Source organism: Pleurodeles waltl, chromosome 4_1 (assembly GCF_031143425.1).
Source record: "Pleurodeles waltl isolate 20211129_DDA chromosome 4_1, aPleWal1.hap1.20221129, whole genome shotgun sequence".
NCBI classification, from domain to species: Eukaryota; Metazoa; Chordata; class Amphibia; order Caudata; family Salamandridae; genus Pleurodeles; species Pleurodeles waltl.
In genome coordinates, this window is record NC_090442.1 from 997,292,900 (window position 1) to 997,313,343 (window position 20,444).

The window sequence follows — 20,444 nt, forward strand, 5'->3', positions numbered from 1 at the left end:
TCCGAGTCCGATTCCTGGATGGAGAATGTTTCTTCCTCCTCCTCGAAACGCTCTTGTCCTGTCGGCGCCGATGCCATTTGCAGTCTCCTTGCTCTTCGGTCTCTTAGTGTCTTCCTGGACCGAAACGCTCGACAGGCTTCACAAGTATCTTCCTTGTGTTCCGGCGACAAACACAAGTTACAGACCAGATGCTGATCTGTATATGGATACTTGTTATGGCATTTTGGGCAGAAGCGGAATGGGGTCCATTCCATCAGCCTTGAAGAGACACGTGGCCGGGCAGACCAGGCCCTGACGGGTTATCGAAAAAACCCCGAAGGGCCACCGGAGCTCTTCAAAAGTCGGTGTCGATCTGTTGTAACTAACCCGATACCAAATGCAAACAATACCAACGATTTTCCCGAGATTCTAACTAACTTTCCGACCCGAAACACGGAGCGAAAAGGAACACGTCCGAACCCGATGGCGGAAAAAAAACAATCTAAGATGGAGTCGACGCCCATGCGCAATGGAGCCGAAATGGGAGGAGTCCCTCGGTCTCGTGACTCGAAAAGACTTCTTCGAAGAAAAACAACTTGTAACACTCCGAGCCCAACACCAGATGGCGGGATGTGCACAGCATGTGTATCTGCAGCTACACATGCCATCGAACATATATATATATATATATATATACACACACACACACACACACACACACATATATATATTTTCACTGACAAGTGGATAATTCTATTGATTCCGGATTTTGTGTGGTGAAAGTCTGAACCAACCTGAATGGATGTTAAGTAAGAAACATATGAAATACAGTTTCCCCATTACCGTATCTTTCACCTTGCACCACAGTTTGGAAGTGGGAAACCTTATAATCTGCAGGTTGATTATGCAAGGCTAGGTTAATGGGACTGAGGGGCAAACTGTCTGATCAGGAGTTCTCATCATTGCCAGTGCTGCAGTGTATGGGTTGCTGGGCCACCTGCTGTGAGATTTTTTTTTACATGTTTGGCAAGTTGTTTTGAAGATTGCATATGCCTGCTAAATAAACTGCTAAGGTCAAACATATTGTCTTTGCCAATGCTTGTTTTAAAGCGGTGTCACATAAACAACATAGCAACAACACATCCTATAAAATAAGACTAGCACCAACAGGTGGGTGGTTATTTCTTTAATACAAAATTAGAGGGTCCAACTTAAAATGTCTCTATTAAATTTATCAAACACATTAATCGTCTAAAAGCAATGTTAAAACGGCACAGTCATAGTAAAATCCTTAAAACAGTATTTTTCGTTACATGTTAAACTCCGTAATGCTCTCTGAGATAGTCCAACACCGCAGATGTGCTAGATAGTACATTGAAAACCCGCTTTTCTTGTCTAGACGAGATCCGTTCCATCATGTACATTAAGTGATGATGTAAGCACGTGAAAGGGGTTCCATGTTGAAGTGCAATATCAATCCAGTCCTGGATACATCTCAACGGCGTTTCCTCATAGCCCGCGAACATTGCTGGGTTTGCAAGAAGGCCTCGGGCAGCCATTATTCCTTTAAAGGCAAAACAAAACAACCTGTTACATAGTAATGTGCGTCGTCCAACTAGATGATGCATTATTGTGGAAACAGCACGAGTTCTTCCCTCTCCAGCTCCCTGCACCTAGAGTCAGGTTTTAACTGGCCCTCTTCAAGAGATTTACAACTCTTTGGAAAAGGGAAATTTCACAAATGTGATTTCCTTCTTTGTCCAACATTTGCCTTCATAATACTGGTTTTGCATTACTTTTCTTAAACCATCCTCCTGATAAAACGACTTTATTTTTCATCACATTTCAACTTGAAGATCCAAACTCGGGGCCTGATTTAGATTTCGAAGGACGGTCACTGCGTCACAACGTGACGGATATCTCCTCTGCCATATTAAAAGTGCATTATATCAGTCACGTTTGCGATGGAGCCGCCTGTCTACCAAATTGTAAATCAGGACCTCAGCGCACCAATACGAGGGTAGGGAATAGGGCCACTTTAGCAGTTAGCACTCCCTCCAACACAATGTTTTATTTTTAATTCACATCTTTTGTATATAAGTAATTACCTCCAGCATGGGCCTCTTACAGCAGATGAGGCACTACAAGTTAAAAACACGCCCCCCAATCAACAAACTTTCACCTTTGTTAGCATTTCTCAAGCAAAGGGCTGTAACCATTTTTATATTAAGTACCACCTGTGCCTTTAATGGACAAAGGATGCTTTAAAAAATGTTTATCACTTGGGAAAGCAAGTGCGTTAAGAGAGGTCTGCTGTGCCTTACAGGCCCCCATCTCTATTTCTGTGGCCAATCACAAGGGATTGCAGGGTTGCAAATTGTGAACTGCATGGTTAATATTGATTACACCGGTCGTTTTGCGACCCACTCTTAATAATTTGCAGTGAAAATGAGCAGTGCAAAGGTCGCATTGCAAATTGCATTCCCACTCACAAACAAGTCAGTGTGCAAATTGCACATCTCTGGATGGCGAATGGAAATAATACATCTGACGCTGTTGTTGTATATGTGTCCTTTTTTCCTGGTTCTTTTTAATTTATAGTATGCATTGTATTTAGCACCAAGACTTGCTTAAAGCTATTTATAAGTTACCTTGCAGTTTAGGTCTTTTTGTTAATCTCTTTTTGGTAGAAAGAGTGCTTTGCAGCTAATCATGAAGGAGTCAAATACATATGTCCAGACATTATCCACGATGTACATCTATGAGACAATAGCAAGTTATACTGAGTGTTTAATCAAACTGCGAAAAGTGCCTGGGCTAGGTTGTCTCGGATTAATTTGTAAGTCACGCACTTTAACACTATTGCACATTTCATGTAGGAGAGCGCGTGTGACAGACAGATGTTGGGTTCCCTTTATAATCTTTTTTTTACATTCGTCTTACCTAATAATTATGTATTTTTATGCGAGATCCAAATGCACTCTTTGTGATTCCACGGCAAACAAAAGGCTATGGGTCGGGCTGCTACTGATTTAAGTTGTAACCAGATACTTTTGCACTATTGCACTTTGGCGTATGAGATTGTATATGATAGAAAGATGCTGTGTTTTTGTTATAATTTTTATTTTCCCCATTTATGTGTTTGTAACGTGATATTTTAGTGGATGTGTTGTGACTTTCATGGCCTAGTACGGGCCGAGTAAAGTATTTGATGATGTTGATACATCTGACGCTTTGGCTAGCCCTCAGGCATCTTTTATAGGTCACGTCCATTTTTGCTCTTTTTTTGTGGCTTACGCTAATATGATCTATACAGGTCACTTCCTTCGCACAGATTATATATTAAATTCAGAAACAGATGCCTACTTTCTCTCAAATACAGGATCCCTTCATTCAACCTCAGCCATAAGACATAACATTGTATCACAGAACATGTCAGAATGACTGGTCCTCCACGGAGAAGGATACCTGGACCCTAGATCACAACCCCTGACGATGTGTATTACATCCAACACGTCTGAGCTAGATGGGTTTGCGCTGAGTATATATTGGGATAGAGGGGCAAGGGGAAAGGCTATAGGACATGATTTTGTGTATCTTTTGTATGTGATGCCTTATTGTTCTCTTGGTTACTTTATCAAATATTTTGATTAGCGTAAGGGCTTGCCTTCTTCCTTAAAACCATTATACGTAACAGGTGTTAGCTTAACTGATGGCTATAGATGAATCTTTCCAGTCTGCATTACCAGTGGGGAATCTTAATTGGTATTGTTATTAAAGCTGTTAATACCATTACAATTGCTTGAATCACCCTTCTATTATCTATTTATTATACCCCTTGTATTGAGGCGTTGGAAATGTACCTTTTTATAGCTTATTTAGCACTTGTGCGGTGTATCACTAAAGAACAAAGTACTTAACTTCGGTTAACACTCGTTCTGGTCGAGACTTTATCTATCCGCACATCCCTCCCTTTTTGAATATTCCTCGGCATCAGGCTTGATCTGGAAACTTTTTTTGTAGTGCGTGTGCACGCAAGAAACTGGTGCTGTGTTGCTCCACACAATGCCCAAATCAAGAACTTGTTGGGCAAGAGATAAAACAAATATCAGGACATCATACAGTTTGGCCTGGAGGAGATCAATCTGGTGTGTGCCGCACCAAACCTCAAGCTTGTCCCAACAACAGGCATATACAGTTTTTGTTGAGGGACACCTTGCTGTCAAAATGAGATCAATCACCTCCAAAGGCAGAAGGTGTTAGCTGTCTTTGCTCAATCTCTAAGCATGAAGGTGCAGATTAAAAAGGCCTGGGTGCAGTACCCAACCCAGGTGCTGTGAAAGCAGATGCTTCTGGAGGGGCAGCCTGATCAGTAAAAAAAACAAATACTCAAGTGCAGGAGTTATGTGTGCCCAATCGGGACACAGCAGTATGACTTGGACTCCGTCTGTCCTGATCATCTTGAGAACTCGGGCAGGAGTTGAATCGACAGAAAGGCTACTCTCGAGGTGGAACGTGTGTCTGAGCAAAAGACACCTTTAAAACCCCAACGCCCAGAAGTGCTGATATTGTTTGTTCTCAGTGGTGGCAAACAGATCAAGCCAAGGTTATACCCATTCGTGGAAGAAACCTTGCACCACAACCAGGTGTAATTGCCATTCATGAGCCGTATAATGCTGACAGCTGAGTTTGTCTGCCCTAGCAATCATTGAGCCCATCAGGTAGTTCACCACCAGTAAAATGCCCTTGTTGTTCAGACATTTCCAGAGGTGCAAGTCCTCAAGACACTGGGTCTGTGACCACCCCAAAGCAGCTATGACAGTGGTATTGCCCGTGAGAACCTGTATCAGCCTCCCCTTGACAGATAGAAAGAAGGATGTCAATGGCAAGTAGATAGCACTCAGATGCAGAAGGTTGATATGAAGCCGGGATTCCTCCGAAGACCAGAGGCCACCTTTCCCTGATGGTCACCCCAACCTCAAACGGATGCATCGGTTACCACTGTGAGCTCTAGGGTGGGGAAGGGAGAGGATCTACTGCTGACCCAAATATGATACAGCAACCACCACTGCATATCTTTTGAAGTCCCCTTGGAAATCTGTATGTGGTCAGAGAGGACCCTCTTGAAGATGGGCCTATTGAGACTTCAGATCCCACTGAAAAGCCTGCACATACCACCTGGTGTGCTTGACCAGCAGGATGCAGGAGCCTATTAGTCCCAGCAGCCCCAGAGTCAACTTCACTGAAATCCAGGACCAAGGCTGAAAGATCGGGATCATCGCCCGAATGTCCTGCACTCTCTTTTCTGGGGCAAAGGCACAAAACAGAACTGTGTACAGAACAGCTCCAATGAAAGGGAGTGGTCTGAGAAGGATTCAGGTGTGACTTCGGCAGAAGGATTTAGGTGTGACAGAACTGGTGGATTCTGCCTCCCACTGAGTTGCTGTGGCCCTGTAAGGGTACACTAGGGAGGTTTGGCAAGCGAGGTTGCAGTGGGGGGCGGTGGACTGGGCAGCATGCTGACCTTTGCCACGGGGACAGTCAGTGCTTCCACCTCTCAAGTGAAACTGCTGGGTTGCCTGTAAGGGCTGTACAGACTGGCAGTAAAGGATGCCTCTACCAAAGTCACAAAAGGAATTGGAAATGGAAAAGTAGTGGTTGGCAAAGCAGGAAGGACAAGCCCAGAGAGCGAGAAGCAGCCCTACTCTCTTTGAAACACTCTAGGGCAGTCATTCTTGTCCCTGAAAAGGCAAGTCCCATCAAAGTGCATGTCCATTAGGGTGGACTGGACATCGTCAGAAAATCATGTTGAGCGCAGCCACTTATGCCAGCAAATGGCAATGCTGGTGACTACGGCCTGCTCGATGGAGTCTGTAGTGACCAAGCTACAATGAAATGTGAACTTGGCCGCATCATGATCATCTTGAATAGCCTGAGACAGTACAAGGTGAATGTCCTCTGCCACACCAAGGAGGACTTGTGCCATAAAATCTCAAACGGCATGAGTGCAATGGCCCAACAAACAGGAGGCATTAACAGGGCACAGGGCCAAACTTGGGGAGGAAAAGGAGTATTTTCCAAATGTATCCACTTGCTTCAACTCTTTATCACGGGAATGGAAGGAAAAGTATTTGGAATGGAATGGCTGTTGGAGGCTTGCACCATAAGATTTTCTGGTGAAGGGTGCTGTGACAGGACATCTGGCCCATCAAGAGCAGGGTGAGGATGCCTGGAGATCGGTCTATTAGCTGGTCAAACAGAGAAAGGCTTGGCCCAAGTACACAAAAGGGTGTCTGTCAGATAGAGCCTCATTAAAAGGCAGGAGGGGATCAGAGGAAGTCTGGTCCGGCTGCAGGACGTCAGAAAGAACATTAGTTTTCACCTCAAGGGAGGGAAGCTGAAGGTCAAGGAATTCAGCTGCCCATTCGGATAAACATGTCTTAGGAGGCAGATTCTTCTGTGGCAGGTCCAGGAGGAGAGAAAAAGGCTGTCTGGTGCGTGGTGTCAAGCCCACTCGCCTACTGCATGTCCTCAGAGCAGTTGTCATCCTGTTAAGGCTGAGCGAGCTCATCATCCAGGTCACAATCATTATCAGAGTTGGTTCCAAAAAGGGACTGCAAAGAATGTGGCTTGCCTTGTAGTAAGTCAAGAGCAGAAATGAGTGCCTTGGTCAGATCTGGGTATAACACTGGTCAAAGTTGGACCAGTATCGGAGAGGATAATTAGGGCCACCTCTTTGGGTGGCAAGCTTGGCATCAGCGTCCATGTACCCGTGCCTGGAGTGGTTTTAGGCTCCAGGAGCAGTAGCAAAACCAGAGCCAGAGACAAGATTGGTTCAGAAGGATCAGCTGAAACCCACCAGTGGTTCCCAGATAGAAGGCCTTTCAGCACATTTGAGCCTGAAGGCGCATGCTACAGAGAATTGGTAGGGATCTGAAGAGTAGAAGCATAAATGTGCGGGACTCTGCGATTTTGCGAGGCATAGCTGAAGGCCCCGGAAAGTCGAGTTGTGCAGAAACCAGCTGCGGAATCGGTTTCAAAGTCGGATGACTGACAGCATGATTGAGATGCTGGCGCCGCCCTTGCACTTGCTCAGAGGAGTGCAAGAGGCACGAAGGAGCGAAACTCCGCTTTGATTTTTTGTGTTTCTTGTGCTTTACTGAGTACTTGAGGACCGGCCCCTGGAGCAATTCCATCGACTCTTGGAACTGCTAGGTTTCCTTATGCTTGGTGACAAAGTTTCACCTCGTGTTCCCTGATGGCCTTTGGGTTTATCTACTCTCAGACTTCGGTGGTCTTATGTTTGCAGTAGTCCCTACAGGGTTTGAAACCTGCTATTTTAGGGATTGACATCCCTTACAAACTGAGGAGTGTCATGTAAATCAAGATAAGAGTGTCTCTGAGAGACAAGAGGGAGCTCCGTCTGATGGCACAGAAAGAAAGGGACTGACGTCAGCACGCAGGAGGGCACCTCCATGGGCCCTACATATCATTTGTGGAGCAAAACAGAGACAGTGCAGGGTTATATGGCACTACTTACAGGTGTGCAGATGTTATGATAAAAGTTTCCGGGTCCAGTCTAATGCCTGGGGAGTATTCAAAAGGTGAGGAATCTGTGACTAGACGTCTATCAGAATATACACAATCTTTTAACCAATACTTCATTTAATATCTTCAAAGATATCTGAATGGGACAAGTGATTATACAAACATTTTATATGATATTGCCTCAATAGATGCTCTTAATGATCTGACTCAATGTATGTCTTCCAACCCTTTATAATGATAAGGACATATTGCAACAAAAAAAGTAAAACCAAAAAAAAGATAAAGAATGAATAATCCAGGACTATGTCTCTAGTTTATAATGTCTAATGGCACAGAGAATCAACCATTATGTGGAGAGGCATTTAGATAAGCAGTAATTCCAGGCAATAGTTTTCGAAAAATTAACACAATTTAATTTTCCATTTTGGAAATATTTTTCAAAGTTTGTCGATATTTCAAATGTCAGGTCACACACTCTCATATAGAACAACCACAATAGTCCTATTTTTTTTTCAAATTGTGCCCGTTTTTCAGCTATGAAAAGCTTGAGTCTGTTACACTGTGTTCCTTGTGCCTGATCAGCCTGAGTCTTGACCAACCTTTGATGTGAATGTGGAGCTTGAGCACCTCGAAGAGTTTAGAGTCTAGAGCGTGAACAGTAAAGCCTTTGCACCCTTTGGGATGTCCAGCATATTTTATATCACTTCTTCTCACCATAGAATGTGCATATAACCTGGGCCTCAAGAAACAAGTATTGTTCATACGCAACAAGAGCCCTCCCTCGTCACAGCAACCACTGCCTGCATTTTTATGGTCTTCTTTTAGAATCAGGCCACAATTAACATTTTAATCAGCAGAAAGAACTCTAACTACTGTAAAAGATGACATTATTTCCATATTTTTAGACTGTCAATTTTATAAAACATTTCATAGGTAAGATTCCTTCACCTGTTCCTTTCTCGGGCTTAGAATATATACTAACCACTCAAATCTCAGATCTTTACAAATCCAGATTATATGGAATACTGTGACATCTGAAGATTTCAAGATCACTCATCAATGGCAAATAGAGTACATTCTCAACATTTTGGGATATTACAGGAATCATATTCTAAAGCAGATACAAATATTAAAACCTTCCTACTACACATGAAGTGCTCATTATATTTAAAAATACCACCAGCAAGGCTAGTTGGTACGTTTTAGCTGGTACATCTCCTTGTGATCATTCAATTCAACTCCCTGTAGAGAGTAATGTGGTGCACATGACTGCAACCTGCTCCAAACTAGGAGTTTAGCTGACTCATCCTCTGACTAGGAGAACCGTGTTAACACGCCCCAGCTTTTTCTATGGGTTTCTTTATTGGACTATGACATTGATCCAGACATCGTATTTTGGCTACATAAGAGGTAGAAACCAACCTTCCAATGCCCTTCAAGAAAGCTATGACATTCTGTCTGAAGCATCTTGACTGTAATTCAGGCAAACCCATCATTTAGTTGCCTTGTGGTATTTACCCAGGGAAGGCATCCCAGACCTCTCTCTGGGGTTATACACACTAACTACTCAATGTTTCACTCCTTCCCTTGAGAAGATCATGCTCTCTAAAGTCTGCCCCTTCTACTCCAAGATTAAGAGCTTAGCACAGCTTGTAAAATGTGTGTTATGTATTCAGTGGCCTTGGATGGTTAGGAAGTAGTTACCACGTAAGGGCTCTGGTCACCTCTGTTAAATCTATCTAAACAATAACTTCTGCCCAGCTGCTGTTTTAATAACATTGGCCCCAGTACTGACTGACAAACCGACAGACTTGTTAAATGTATCCTTACAATCAGAGGTGCTCCTAGTTAACTGGAAAGACGGAGTTGCATCTGCTGTCCTAAAAAACACAAATCTACATGCCATAAGTCAAAGAAATACCACCAAATAAATCTGTTACTTGCTCTGAGTAAAACTTTGAAGAGGCAGTTTGCCAAGCAGCTCCCCTCCTTCCTGGATAAGGAGATTTTGTTTCATGAGTGCCAACTACATTTTCGTCCCGGCAGGGACACTGGAACAGCTATTGCTAACATCAAAGATGATATTAGATTCACTGTAGATGACAGCGTGACCATAAGAGTGATCCTGTGGTCCACACATACTACCTTTTGAGACTTGCAAAGCTGGAAGTCTCAGGGACCACCTGGCATGGTTAAAGTCTTCTTGGAAAATGGTTACCAGTATCTGCCCCTTTCCTCCTTTCATCCTAAAAGTGTCCCCATTCGGTGTGCAGTGCCTGAGGGATCATCATTGTCATTGATCCCATTCAAAATATGTTTGGCCCTTCTCTAGTCTGGTTGATATAGGCCAGCACTGTTCTATGCTGATGACATTTCAGGTGGTGATCCACCTGGACAAACATGCTCCCAGGTCTGTGACCAATTAGAGACTGCTTGTCAGCTGTTCAGCAATGTACTTTCTCTATGTTAAATGCTGATAAAACTAGCAACCTATCCTGGCCTGCAACAACATTCACTAGAGGCAGCCTGTGGCTGACATGTAGGCTGCCAACCTCCCAAACCTGTACCCAAAGCTAAATCTCTGAGATCAATAACTACTCAGGGTCTGCCATTTAATCATCAGATGATGATGAGTTGACGATGTCTTGGTCACTTTCTTGTGCACTCAGAAAAAGTTATTTACACAGAGTCTCATGTTTTGAGCTCTACCTGTAATTTGTTCACCCTATACTTGGCTATAGAAACTCACTCTACTTGGGAATCTTTGCTTAACAAGAAGCCTCGCTTCAGAGAGTGCAGAATCATGCTGTAATGACGATTTGCAAGTTAAATATGTTTGATCATGTCACCTCGGCTAGAAGTAGTCCCTGCTGAATGGTGGCGAGCATTTAACCCACTTTAAAGGTGTCTGCATGTGCCATAAATCCTTATACTGCCCAGAATGCTCGTTTGACAAATTGTCTGCCTCACTCCCAGACCTGGGGACCTGAGGATCAACTGTTGTCACAACAGCCTAGGATCAAAATGTCTTACTGTGGGACAACTCCTTTCACTACTTAGCCTCTGAACAATAGAACAGCCTAACTATCTCCATTCAGCAAATTGGCAACCGCCTGGCTTTCAGGAGAGTCCTCGAGATACGTCAGTTTTAATAACTCAGGGCTGTGCACCTCAGTGTAAACCTGACTGTGTTTAGCTACAAAAGGTTATGGGTTGGAAAATGTTCACTTCATAAAAAAATATTCAGTCTTCAAAAGGTGTAATTTTGTGCTGATTACTTCAAAACCGACGCTTAGTGACCTGCCTATAACCTCAAACACACTTGCCAGATATCCCAGATGAACTTGAGCAAATGATTCCCCTGTATCAAGCATCAGACCAACAGCAATGGTTAGTCTTTTTTCTGGACCTCTCATTTAGATGCAGAAATCTGTATACTGTCTGTGGCTTGTCTAGTTATCTTACAATATTTTTTTGGGACCAATGGGGGCGAAACAACACTATCTACAATCTTGAATCTGGGATCTTTCCCTCCTCAGGGGAAAACTGTCAGGAAATGTCACCATGCATGCCCGCATAGATAAGTGTGAATACCATCAGCTCACCCGATTGTTTAAGACTGATAATGATGATAGGCTGTTGAGTGGCAGGACACAGCACGAGGACCTACCTCTGATGAGGATCCTTCCATGCTGCTAAGAGAGGTGTGCTGAAGGTGTCCCTGTAGGAGGATTCTGCCCACAGGAGAACCCAGTAGTAGCTGACTGGAGGAGGAGCTGCCCAGAGAAAAATGAACTGACCAGGAAATCACAGGAGACATGTCTTCACAGCTGTGCCCTGGGAGATTCTCTCATGAACCAAGTGCCCTTTTTATAATTCCCTGAAGTGTGATGTGCTAAACTACCTGTAACCATGTAACAGGGTTCCCGCTGTATTACTAAGACTGTTCACAGCACTGTTATGGTGCACCCCGTGACCTTTACCTCCTTTGATGTAATCGTGGCTTGGGAGATTTTGGAGCAAAGGCTCTAAAGACCTCTATAGACTCCTGTCGGACTCCTGTTTTCACAAAGCACCTAGGGGAAGGTTCTCATGCCGTTTGGGTGGAGGTTTTCCTTTGCTCTTTTCTAAAGAACGTGACAGGCCCTGATTGGGACTGTTCTGAGGCGACCCAGTGCAGCGCCAGAGAAGACAATGGGACTGGGCAATCACCTTAGAGGCGAGTCTCAGAAGAAGCACCTTGATCACACAAGAACCAAGGAGGTTGTGGGCCCAGGGTAGCCTTAGTGACCCGACAATTACATTGGTTACTGTTGAACTTGACTTCCCACATTACACAAAGGCACATTTTAGCAAAAGAAGATTGCAAAAATAGACCTTATGGGGATAGGTAGAAATAAGAGCCAAATCACTCAATCACTGTGACATATTGTCCTTTTAATTTCCCCTAATGTTTCAGATATTCCCATATTGCTGATCCTGCATTTGTATAGTATTGTGTTTGGTGTTGATTAAAGTACTTTATCTTATAAAGACAAAGAACTGACAGGCCAATCAATTTATTAGGCAGTATGTTGGCCTGCTCGCCTCACTAACATGAGAGGTATGTGCTAAAAGGGTGTACTTGATACTTAGTTTTTATGGTATTAACAGGTAAGCCTCAGAGGCAAGACAGCAGATGCAAACTGACTCAGTCACCTTGGTAGAGGCCCAGTAACACCCGACTGCCTCATGAATCTGACAGAACATGTGATTTTATTTAGGAGTATGTGTTGACGTGAATCAGTGTGTGTATTCGAGCTGGCAGATTTATAAATGGATTTAAATTGTTTATATATAGTGAGTGTTGAAAAAAGTAGTTGTGGTTCCTGTGTAGTGACAATGTAGGATGCTAATGAAAGCAGAATCGTTAACATCAGGATCATGGTAACGCCACTTTTCAGTTAGTGATCTTTAATAAGGAAAGGCTTTAGTTGTCTGCAACTCTGGCACAGTAAATATACAAGTATTGCTGTGTGCAATCTCACACCCTAACAAGCCTACTCACCATCTGCACCTGTCATTTCATGGACGTGCTCCACTTCTTTCAAATTCCTGATGTCTCCATTTGCAACTACAGGTATGGACATGCTGTCTTTGATGGTTTTGATCTCCTCGTAGTGTACTGGCTGATGTCTTTCTTCTACACTTCTACCGTGGACAGTTATCCACGAAACTCCAGCTGCCTCTGCCTTTCGACAGAGATCCACCGTTCTGGTAATGTCTTCATGTATCCTAAAATTCAAAGAGATTCACCACTCAGCTTCTATTTCTTGACCAAGATTTAAAACATATTTTTGTTCCAGAGAGACGCTGAAAAATAAGCAATGCACGGAAACAAAACGAAGTCGTTCTAGGCTTGTGAAACAAATCTCTCATTGAGCTCACAATGAAACCATGCGAAAAGTGTTTATTACATAAGAGTGTAAGAATTTATTGTACATCACTGAATTTTTTTAGCTTTCCTCTTAATGCTCTATATCTCTTATATTAATTGGTGAAAAAGGATGACAGGATTTTGATTGTCTACCTCTTCGGGTAATTTTGCACTATCCATCACTGATGTAAGATTAAAAGCCACACACAATTCTGGGACCAGTGACCAGAATATATGTTTTCAAATATTTGGTCCAAAAGTAACAATGATATTCTGCAGGCAAAACGGACAAGAGTTTCAAAATCATTAATGCAAATTTGTTTTTTTTTTTAAATAGAAAATATGCCCTGAAATCAGATAACATACTGAACGAAGTTCTTCTGAAACATGAAACTGCAGTTACAGAACATAAGAACTACTTGTTACTGCAGTGAGGAAAAAATGGTTGAATTATGCTTATAGTAATTTGACATATATCTAGTTAAATTACTGAAAATGTTGAGAACAAATATTATAGAGACATTTTTGTCACTGCATAGACAAAAAGCTCATTTTAATTTGTTAAAAAATAAGTTTATATACAGTATACTCCCAGCCCAAGTCAACTAGCTCAATCAAACCTTCAGAACCAATACTTCGCCCCTCCAAATCACTGACATTAGCGGTGCACGATCATAGTACAGCACGCTGCTAACCGCTGGCCAGAAACCAAACAAATCTGGGAAAGCTGAAGTTAATTTGAAACAGTACCACCGCACAGGAACTTTTAACAAGTCAATTATCAAACCAGAGGATTCGTTAAAAAGTCCTTTTTATTTCCATCCTTTAAAATTGGGCTGCAGAAATCAATATTTCCTGCAAACACTAGTGTTTCGGGCCCACCATAGCCCTTCTGCAGGGCCTGACTGCATTGCACTTAGTCAAAAAAGCCCAATCAGTTTGCATTGATAAGAATACAATTATTGTCTTCAGCAGTCTAAAGATGTTAGACTACAGGTGTCACCTATGAGTTTAATACACCGTCCCTTCTCCGTTTCTGGCATTAAGTACAACAAAATCATCTTCCATACAGCTGTTTTATTGCCATTCTCTTATTTCACACTGTTGGTCTAGTACATCAAACTTCGCACTAATTATAGCTGTTGAAGTACTAGGTCCTCAGTGAAATGGTTGAAATTATTAGCCATGCTGGCCATTAACCAATGATCTGAAATAAACTGTGTTTGTGCATACATTAAACCTTTATCAGAAATAAATGGTACTTGTGCATTAGCAGAAGGTGCAATACCACTGGTCGAGGCTAGATGTCCCTGTGGAGCCTAATGAGTTAGTAGTGCCTTGGGGCAATTATCATCCTTCAGTCCTTGGAGAGCATAGTTTTTTATACATTTGCAAGCCGAGCAAGGTTGTCAGAATATTATTACCAACAATGTCCTTAGAACACAAACTCCTCTCAGATGTAAAACAAAAGTTCAAGCTTTAACCAAGCTTACACATGCATTGAATGGTGGAAGAGGTTATGATATTTGGCCCCCCTCTAACCCATAAGATGTCCTGGGTAGAAACAGCACATCACTTTGAATGTTTTGGTGGTGGTCCCATTGCCCTAGGACCACCACAAGCTGAGTTATGGCCAAAAATGTGTTATAAAAGTAATGCCTGCAAAACATTATGAGGTGCGCTTCCAAGCATACATTAAACCTTTATCAGAAATAGACTGTGTTTGTGCATTAGCAGAAGGTCCAATCCCACTGGTCGTGGCTAGATGTCCCTGTGGAGCCAACTGAGTTTTGTGCCTTGTGGTCATTATCATCCTTCAGCCCTTGGACAGCATAGTGTGTTACACATTTGCAGGCCGAGCAAGGCTGTCAGAATATTATTACAAATAAGGCCCTTAGAACACAAACACCTCCCAGCTGTAAAAACAAAAGTTCCAACTATAAGAGCCTAAATATGCACTAGATGGTGGAAGAGGTTATGATTTTTGGGCCACCTCTAACCTAGTGTGATCCACAAGATGTCATGGACAGAAAGAGCACATCATTCTGAATGTTTTGGTGGTGATTCCATTTCCCTAGGACCACCACAGGCTGCAATATGAGGGAAAATGTGTTGTAAAATGAATGCCTGCATTGCATTATGGGATGAGTTTCCCCGAGTGCATTGAATATTGTGGTATCGCTATCCCACTGTGCAGGGACAGCAGCTGTTAATGATTCATTCCCGAGTCAATTTCATGCTATATAAAGCCACAAAAAAATGTAAAAAACACATGCAGGACACAACTACATGTAATTACTGATTATGTAAAGTAAGGACCAACACGGAAAATAAACCGCGTGTGTGAACACAAGTGCTTACTGACAAACACAAGAGGCAGGAAGCAAAGAAAAACAGTCCCGCTAAGTAACAGAAAAACATTCCAGGCGTAATTAAACAGTACTTGGCTGGTGCTCCTCAGCTAAGTACAGGAAGTGACGTATTGGCTGCCAAACCAGTTAGGAGGCAGCAAAACAAGAGCGATACTGCCTTCAACCTATGGTAAGCCGCAGGCAGTGGCAGGTGGGAGTAAAGACCTGTACTCCATCCTACAGGTCTTGCAGATAGCGCATGTACGCTGTCTAGGCTTGACCTAAAAATGTAACATCAATTCACATTGCTTATAGAAAGCTTTGTTCTGTCTGGGGAGTTTACATAATATCTTATGAATTAGAAATGTATGACAGCAATCTAATTACTATACTATACTAAAAATAAATAATCAAAGAAATTGGTGCATATTGTAGTATATATGTTCAATAAAGGTTCTCTTACCATTCCTAGTGGATGGAATGTTTTTGTATGAACATTTTTCTATTCTTCCTTCTTTCTGCTTTTAGTTTCTAGGCTATTTACTCTGACACAAACACTTACCAACAGACTACATTTGCTAAGAGGGCTGATATGTAAGAAACTGATAGCCTGATAACGATCTTTGCAACAGGGTTACTCCGTCGCAAACGTGACAGATATCCAGTCCGCCAAAATACAATTCCATTATATTCTATGTAACATGTAATATGGCAGAGGACGGAATATCCATTATGACAGAATATTTAATCCGCAAAGATAGTAATCAGGCCCTGAATCTTCTTGATGGAATTCGATTTTTGTATGTTTTTGGGACATGAACACAATAATTACTCATTTTACTTTGTTAGACCTGGCCCAAGTTACATTAAAGTTCCTAAACATGTGTAACAATAATAGGCTAACACTTTTAACTTTCTAAAGTCTAAATTTCGCTTTTTGGCTTACCTTATCTTAATTGACACTGAAAATGTAGGCATATCCACTTGATTTCTTACTTGTCGTACCATATCTTTAACCAAGTCCGGCTTATTTATCAAGCAAGCACCGTAGCCTTCTGCCAATGCCCACCTTTGAAGCATAAAACAAATACTGATCTTGATATAAACAAACATTTATTATTTTCAAATACCAACATTAATCAGTGCTTTAAATCTATATAATTGCAATTTAAAGTTTTCAGCCCCTGCCCCGAAAGGACTCTGTGTCGCAAACTGTGATCAGTGTTTTGAGAGCAGTATACAGTACAGAGAGTTACTTCCACCAGACAAACTTTAGCAAACTTTATTTTCATCCTTTGTTACTTTATTTACGATGCATGGATATACAACAAATTGTTCAAGTCCTCCATGGTTCAGGAGCCAAACGTTTGGTGAAGGCAGTCAAGGAGCTAATTACTATCCCAGCAGATTTGTGGAACATAAGCTTGTAAGTGTCTCTTGTACAGTGAGTGAATCAGTAAAGAAAGCTATAGCCCTGTCCATATGCAACAAAACAAGATACTCTGCTGGCCCTTATTGATCCATCTAGAAATTTGTAAACAAACTCAGTAAGATTCAACAGGCAATCAAGACCACCAATGAAAGGCACAAACACTTAAATGATATGAAAGAACATGTTTTCCATACTATTTCTCATACCACTAATGGGTAGTTATTCTTTAACTTGGTGATTTCTGACTCTATCAAAATAAATGAGACATCAACTCACACCTGCTCCTCTTTGCTGTTTTGCATCATATAGTGCTAGGTGGCGACTGAGTGCTTGCATTGACACTGGGAGTTTCCTTATAGTTCCTAATTGAGGCAGTGGTCAGTGGCTGCTTGTTCTGCCCACGCTCTCACTCTGTTGAGCTATGCACTGTGAGGTGACACGTCAGCAGGCAAAGCATGTTGCTTGTGAGCTAGCAAATCAAACAAGGAGAAAGGGCAAGGAATTCTCATTTGTGTACATTAGATTTTCTTTACAAGATACATGAATATGTTAAATGTTATAGCGCAATCGGCCCTGAATATTGATAACCGATTTCCTCAATATTACAATTTGGGTAGAATTGTTGACCAAAACTAATATTGAGGGATTTAAATTAAGTTCCAGTTTCCTCGCTTGTTACAGTGAGTATACTTTTGAATGATGTCTTAAATAGCATAGTAAATAAATGTGCAGCAGAGAGCCAGACAACATAAGTTACTTAATTCTAGAAAAGAGAGATCTTAAGTGCAATTGTTAAACAGTTTAACCTGGTCTTAAACCTAGTCCTAAACTAGAAGGAAGATAGTCAAGACTTTTGGATGCAGGTGAGGAAAGAGTAAAGTCAATGGTTATGAAGAGTCCATTGGAGATTTTTTATTAACCACTTTAGGCCCTATAGTGACTCTCAGGCATAAGGGTCATACTCCAACACTGAGTAATCCTACTGAGCAAGGAGTGAAGGACCAGCATTCTAAAAATGTGTAAAATGTTGTGGCCACGCAAACGTATTGGAGTGTGCATGGACACAACAAGTTACCAGTAAAGAGGAATCATGTGCAACACAAATTTCTGTTTGTGGAAATGATACTTCGACAATTCTGGAAAAGGGATGAAAACACAGCTATTGACTTCACAAATTGGCTAAACAACCGCAATGAATTCCTCAACTTCACGGTGACTGGGAATGGGATTCAGATCTCCTTCTTGGAGCAGAAAATTAGCCTGTGCGAACAATATCTTGAATGTGAGGTATTTTACAAACCCTCCGACTAGAATAATCTTTTAAGGTTTGATAGGTTCCATCCTCACGCCTTCAGTGAAAATCTACCATTTGGACAATTCTTACAGTTACGAAGAAACTGTATAACTTTAAATGATTATAAACCACATGCTGAAAAACTGACCCAGAAACTGAAAGTGAAGGAATACCTGGAAAGAGTCATCTATTAAGCAAACCCAACATAAACCCAGAGATCACTTGTTAAAAACCTTCTGAAAGGATGTCACAGAAAGGCTTATATTTGTCACTAAATATGGGATCCACTCCAACAGCTTGAAAAATGTATAAACAGATATTGGAAAATATGGACATCAGCTTCCTTAAATTACAAAAAAAAAAACTATGTTTTCTTTCAAAAACGGATGATCACTTAGGGATAGTATCATTCACACCAGACCTAGCCCAACCTTAAACATCTCCCAGGAGAGAAGGCTTTGGGACCTACACCCTGTTACAGGACATTTTCCTTGCTGTCAGAGTAACCTATGCCCATTTACTAAAAAACATAAAACAACTTGATTAGCGTCTCAAAACGCAGTGGAGACTCAACAGAATTGCAAACTTTAATACTGACAATGCCATCTACATCATCACATGTTCATGTGCACTCGGATAAGCTGTCATGACCACAAGAAAAATGTGAATAACGATCAGTGAACACAGAAGCTCTTTCCGATGCACGAAAACACAAAGTTCATGAGACACTACAATGAAAAAAAAACAATGCAAATGAACAAGAATGGACAATATTTGAAAAATAGCCTAAAAAAATCAAGCTAGAAACTCCTCTATTACGAGCAAACATGGATATATCAACTTGATTGATCTAATAGAGGCTTGAATGATGACGTAGCTTGGAATCAGCTGATTTGATAGCTTACCTTCAAAACTTTGCCCAATTAGAAGCTGTCCCTCCCACTAATGACCAATCCTCCTTGCGGACTTTGAAATAGGAATAAACCTATCAGGACCAACACTGACAGATTTCTGGCTTTTTCTTTTACTATTTTTTTAAAGAAATAAGAGCACCTCAACACGGAGGCACACACTTGGCACTATTTTTAATCTTTAAGTGATATTCTTGATTTGAGGAGATTGCAATAGCCATGTAGATTTTCCTCACCTGATAGTAATGGTATACTTAAAAACAAATTTATTAACATGAACATATCGGCAATGTATGTAAGATTTTCCCAAGATACGAATCACTGTTGCTCGTAGTTCCCCATGCTGGAGTTTTGGGGTGTGTGTATTTTTGATTGCTTGCTCATATATTCATTGCATGTTTCGGGTACAACAATACTTCTGTCTCCCAAAAAAAAAACAAGAGTAACTTCATGACCTAATCCGTCACAATAACAAATTAAAACTCTATTGTGTGAATTCCAAGTATTGCGACTGATATATACTTCATGAGAACACTAAGTGACTTCTTGCCATAATAAAGAGCTTCTATTCATGAGCCTACTTGAAGCCCTAAAGTAGCACTATCAAATAACTGGTCTGTTCATGTTGCATGATATCCTGAGGTGATTGTCGAGTAACTGTATGTACATGTGTATAATGAATGTAGAGTCACCCGCAGGATCACTGCAATAAACCCACAGACACAGATTACTTAGCAGAAAATGTGCACACTAGTCTAACATATATATAGAACAGTAGCCTGAGGTAAAAGAACATAATGTCGTACAACATTACAAAATCTCTCCTTTAGTATACATAGGCCTATTGCAACTTTGTGGAGTACCACACAAATTATCTGAAAGAATCAAGAACCTGTGAAGAGTGCTGTTATGTCTGTTCATTCACTACAATAGAAAAATGAGACACTTCTTATCTTGCTTTTGAAATTCAAAAGTGTTTGACTACAGGGAAGGTTCTTCCCTCACTATGGCCATGAAGAAAGAATGAACCCTGAATAAGATTATTTGAACCTCTTAATCATTATAATGTATTCACATTTAAGTGTACAGTGGGGAGCTCAAAATATTGAGGTTTGGTAAATGCACGTGTGTCCTTCCACTGTGTTCGCGTCTCTGGTGGTACACAATATTTTCTCGCAATCTGTGAGAATTAAGCCCTGAATAGATTGAGATTGAATTTCTCACACTGGGATCTCATTAACTACTTTCATTTTGATTACTATGTTAATGGTCTACTGATCAAATTGATTACGGTAACAGTTATGAGAACATCCAGCCTCACAGTATTTGTTGCATAATAGTGGGTATGTGGAGTCCCAATTTCTTCTCCTCACAGTATGTGTTGCATAATAATGGGTATGTGGAAACCCAATTTCTTCTATGTGGTATGGAATCCATCTTGTTTTGTTCAGTGCTATGATACTCAATGATAACACTGCATGTTGTAGAAGCATAGGAACTCGAAGAACCATTG

The 20,444-nt window shown here is 41.4% G+C and overlaps 1 protein-coding gene across 4 annotated transcripts in view; it reads right to left on the minus strand.

Moving 5' to 3' along the window:
• Positions 1-1,150: 1,150 nt before the first annotated feature.
• DUS4L (dihydrouridine synthase 4 like) overlaps positions 1,151-20,444 on the minus strand; it is a 108,667-nt gene continuing 89,373 nt past the window's right edge. For 2 of the 4 annotated variants that reach the window (XM_069229837.1, XM_069229835.1), the window contains 3 exons: positions 16,241-16,363; positions 12,575-12,801; positions 1,151-1,543 (listed from right to left, as the gene is read on the minus strand). In XM_069229837.1, coding sequence (XP_069085938.1) covers positions 1,296-1,543; positions 12,575-12,801; positions 16,241-16,363 — 598 coding nt within the window. In that variant the 3' untranslated portion in view covers positions 1,151-1,295. Of the gene's footprint in view, positions 1,544-12,574; positions 12,802-16,240; positions 16,385-20,444 lie in introns of all 4 variants that reach the window. The other 2 variants (XM_069229834.1, XM_069229836.1) reach the window with 1 other exon arrangement.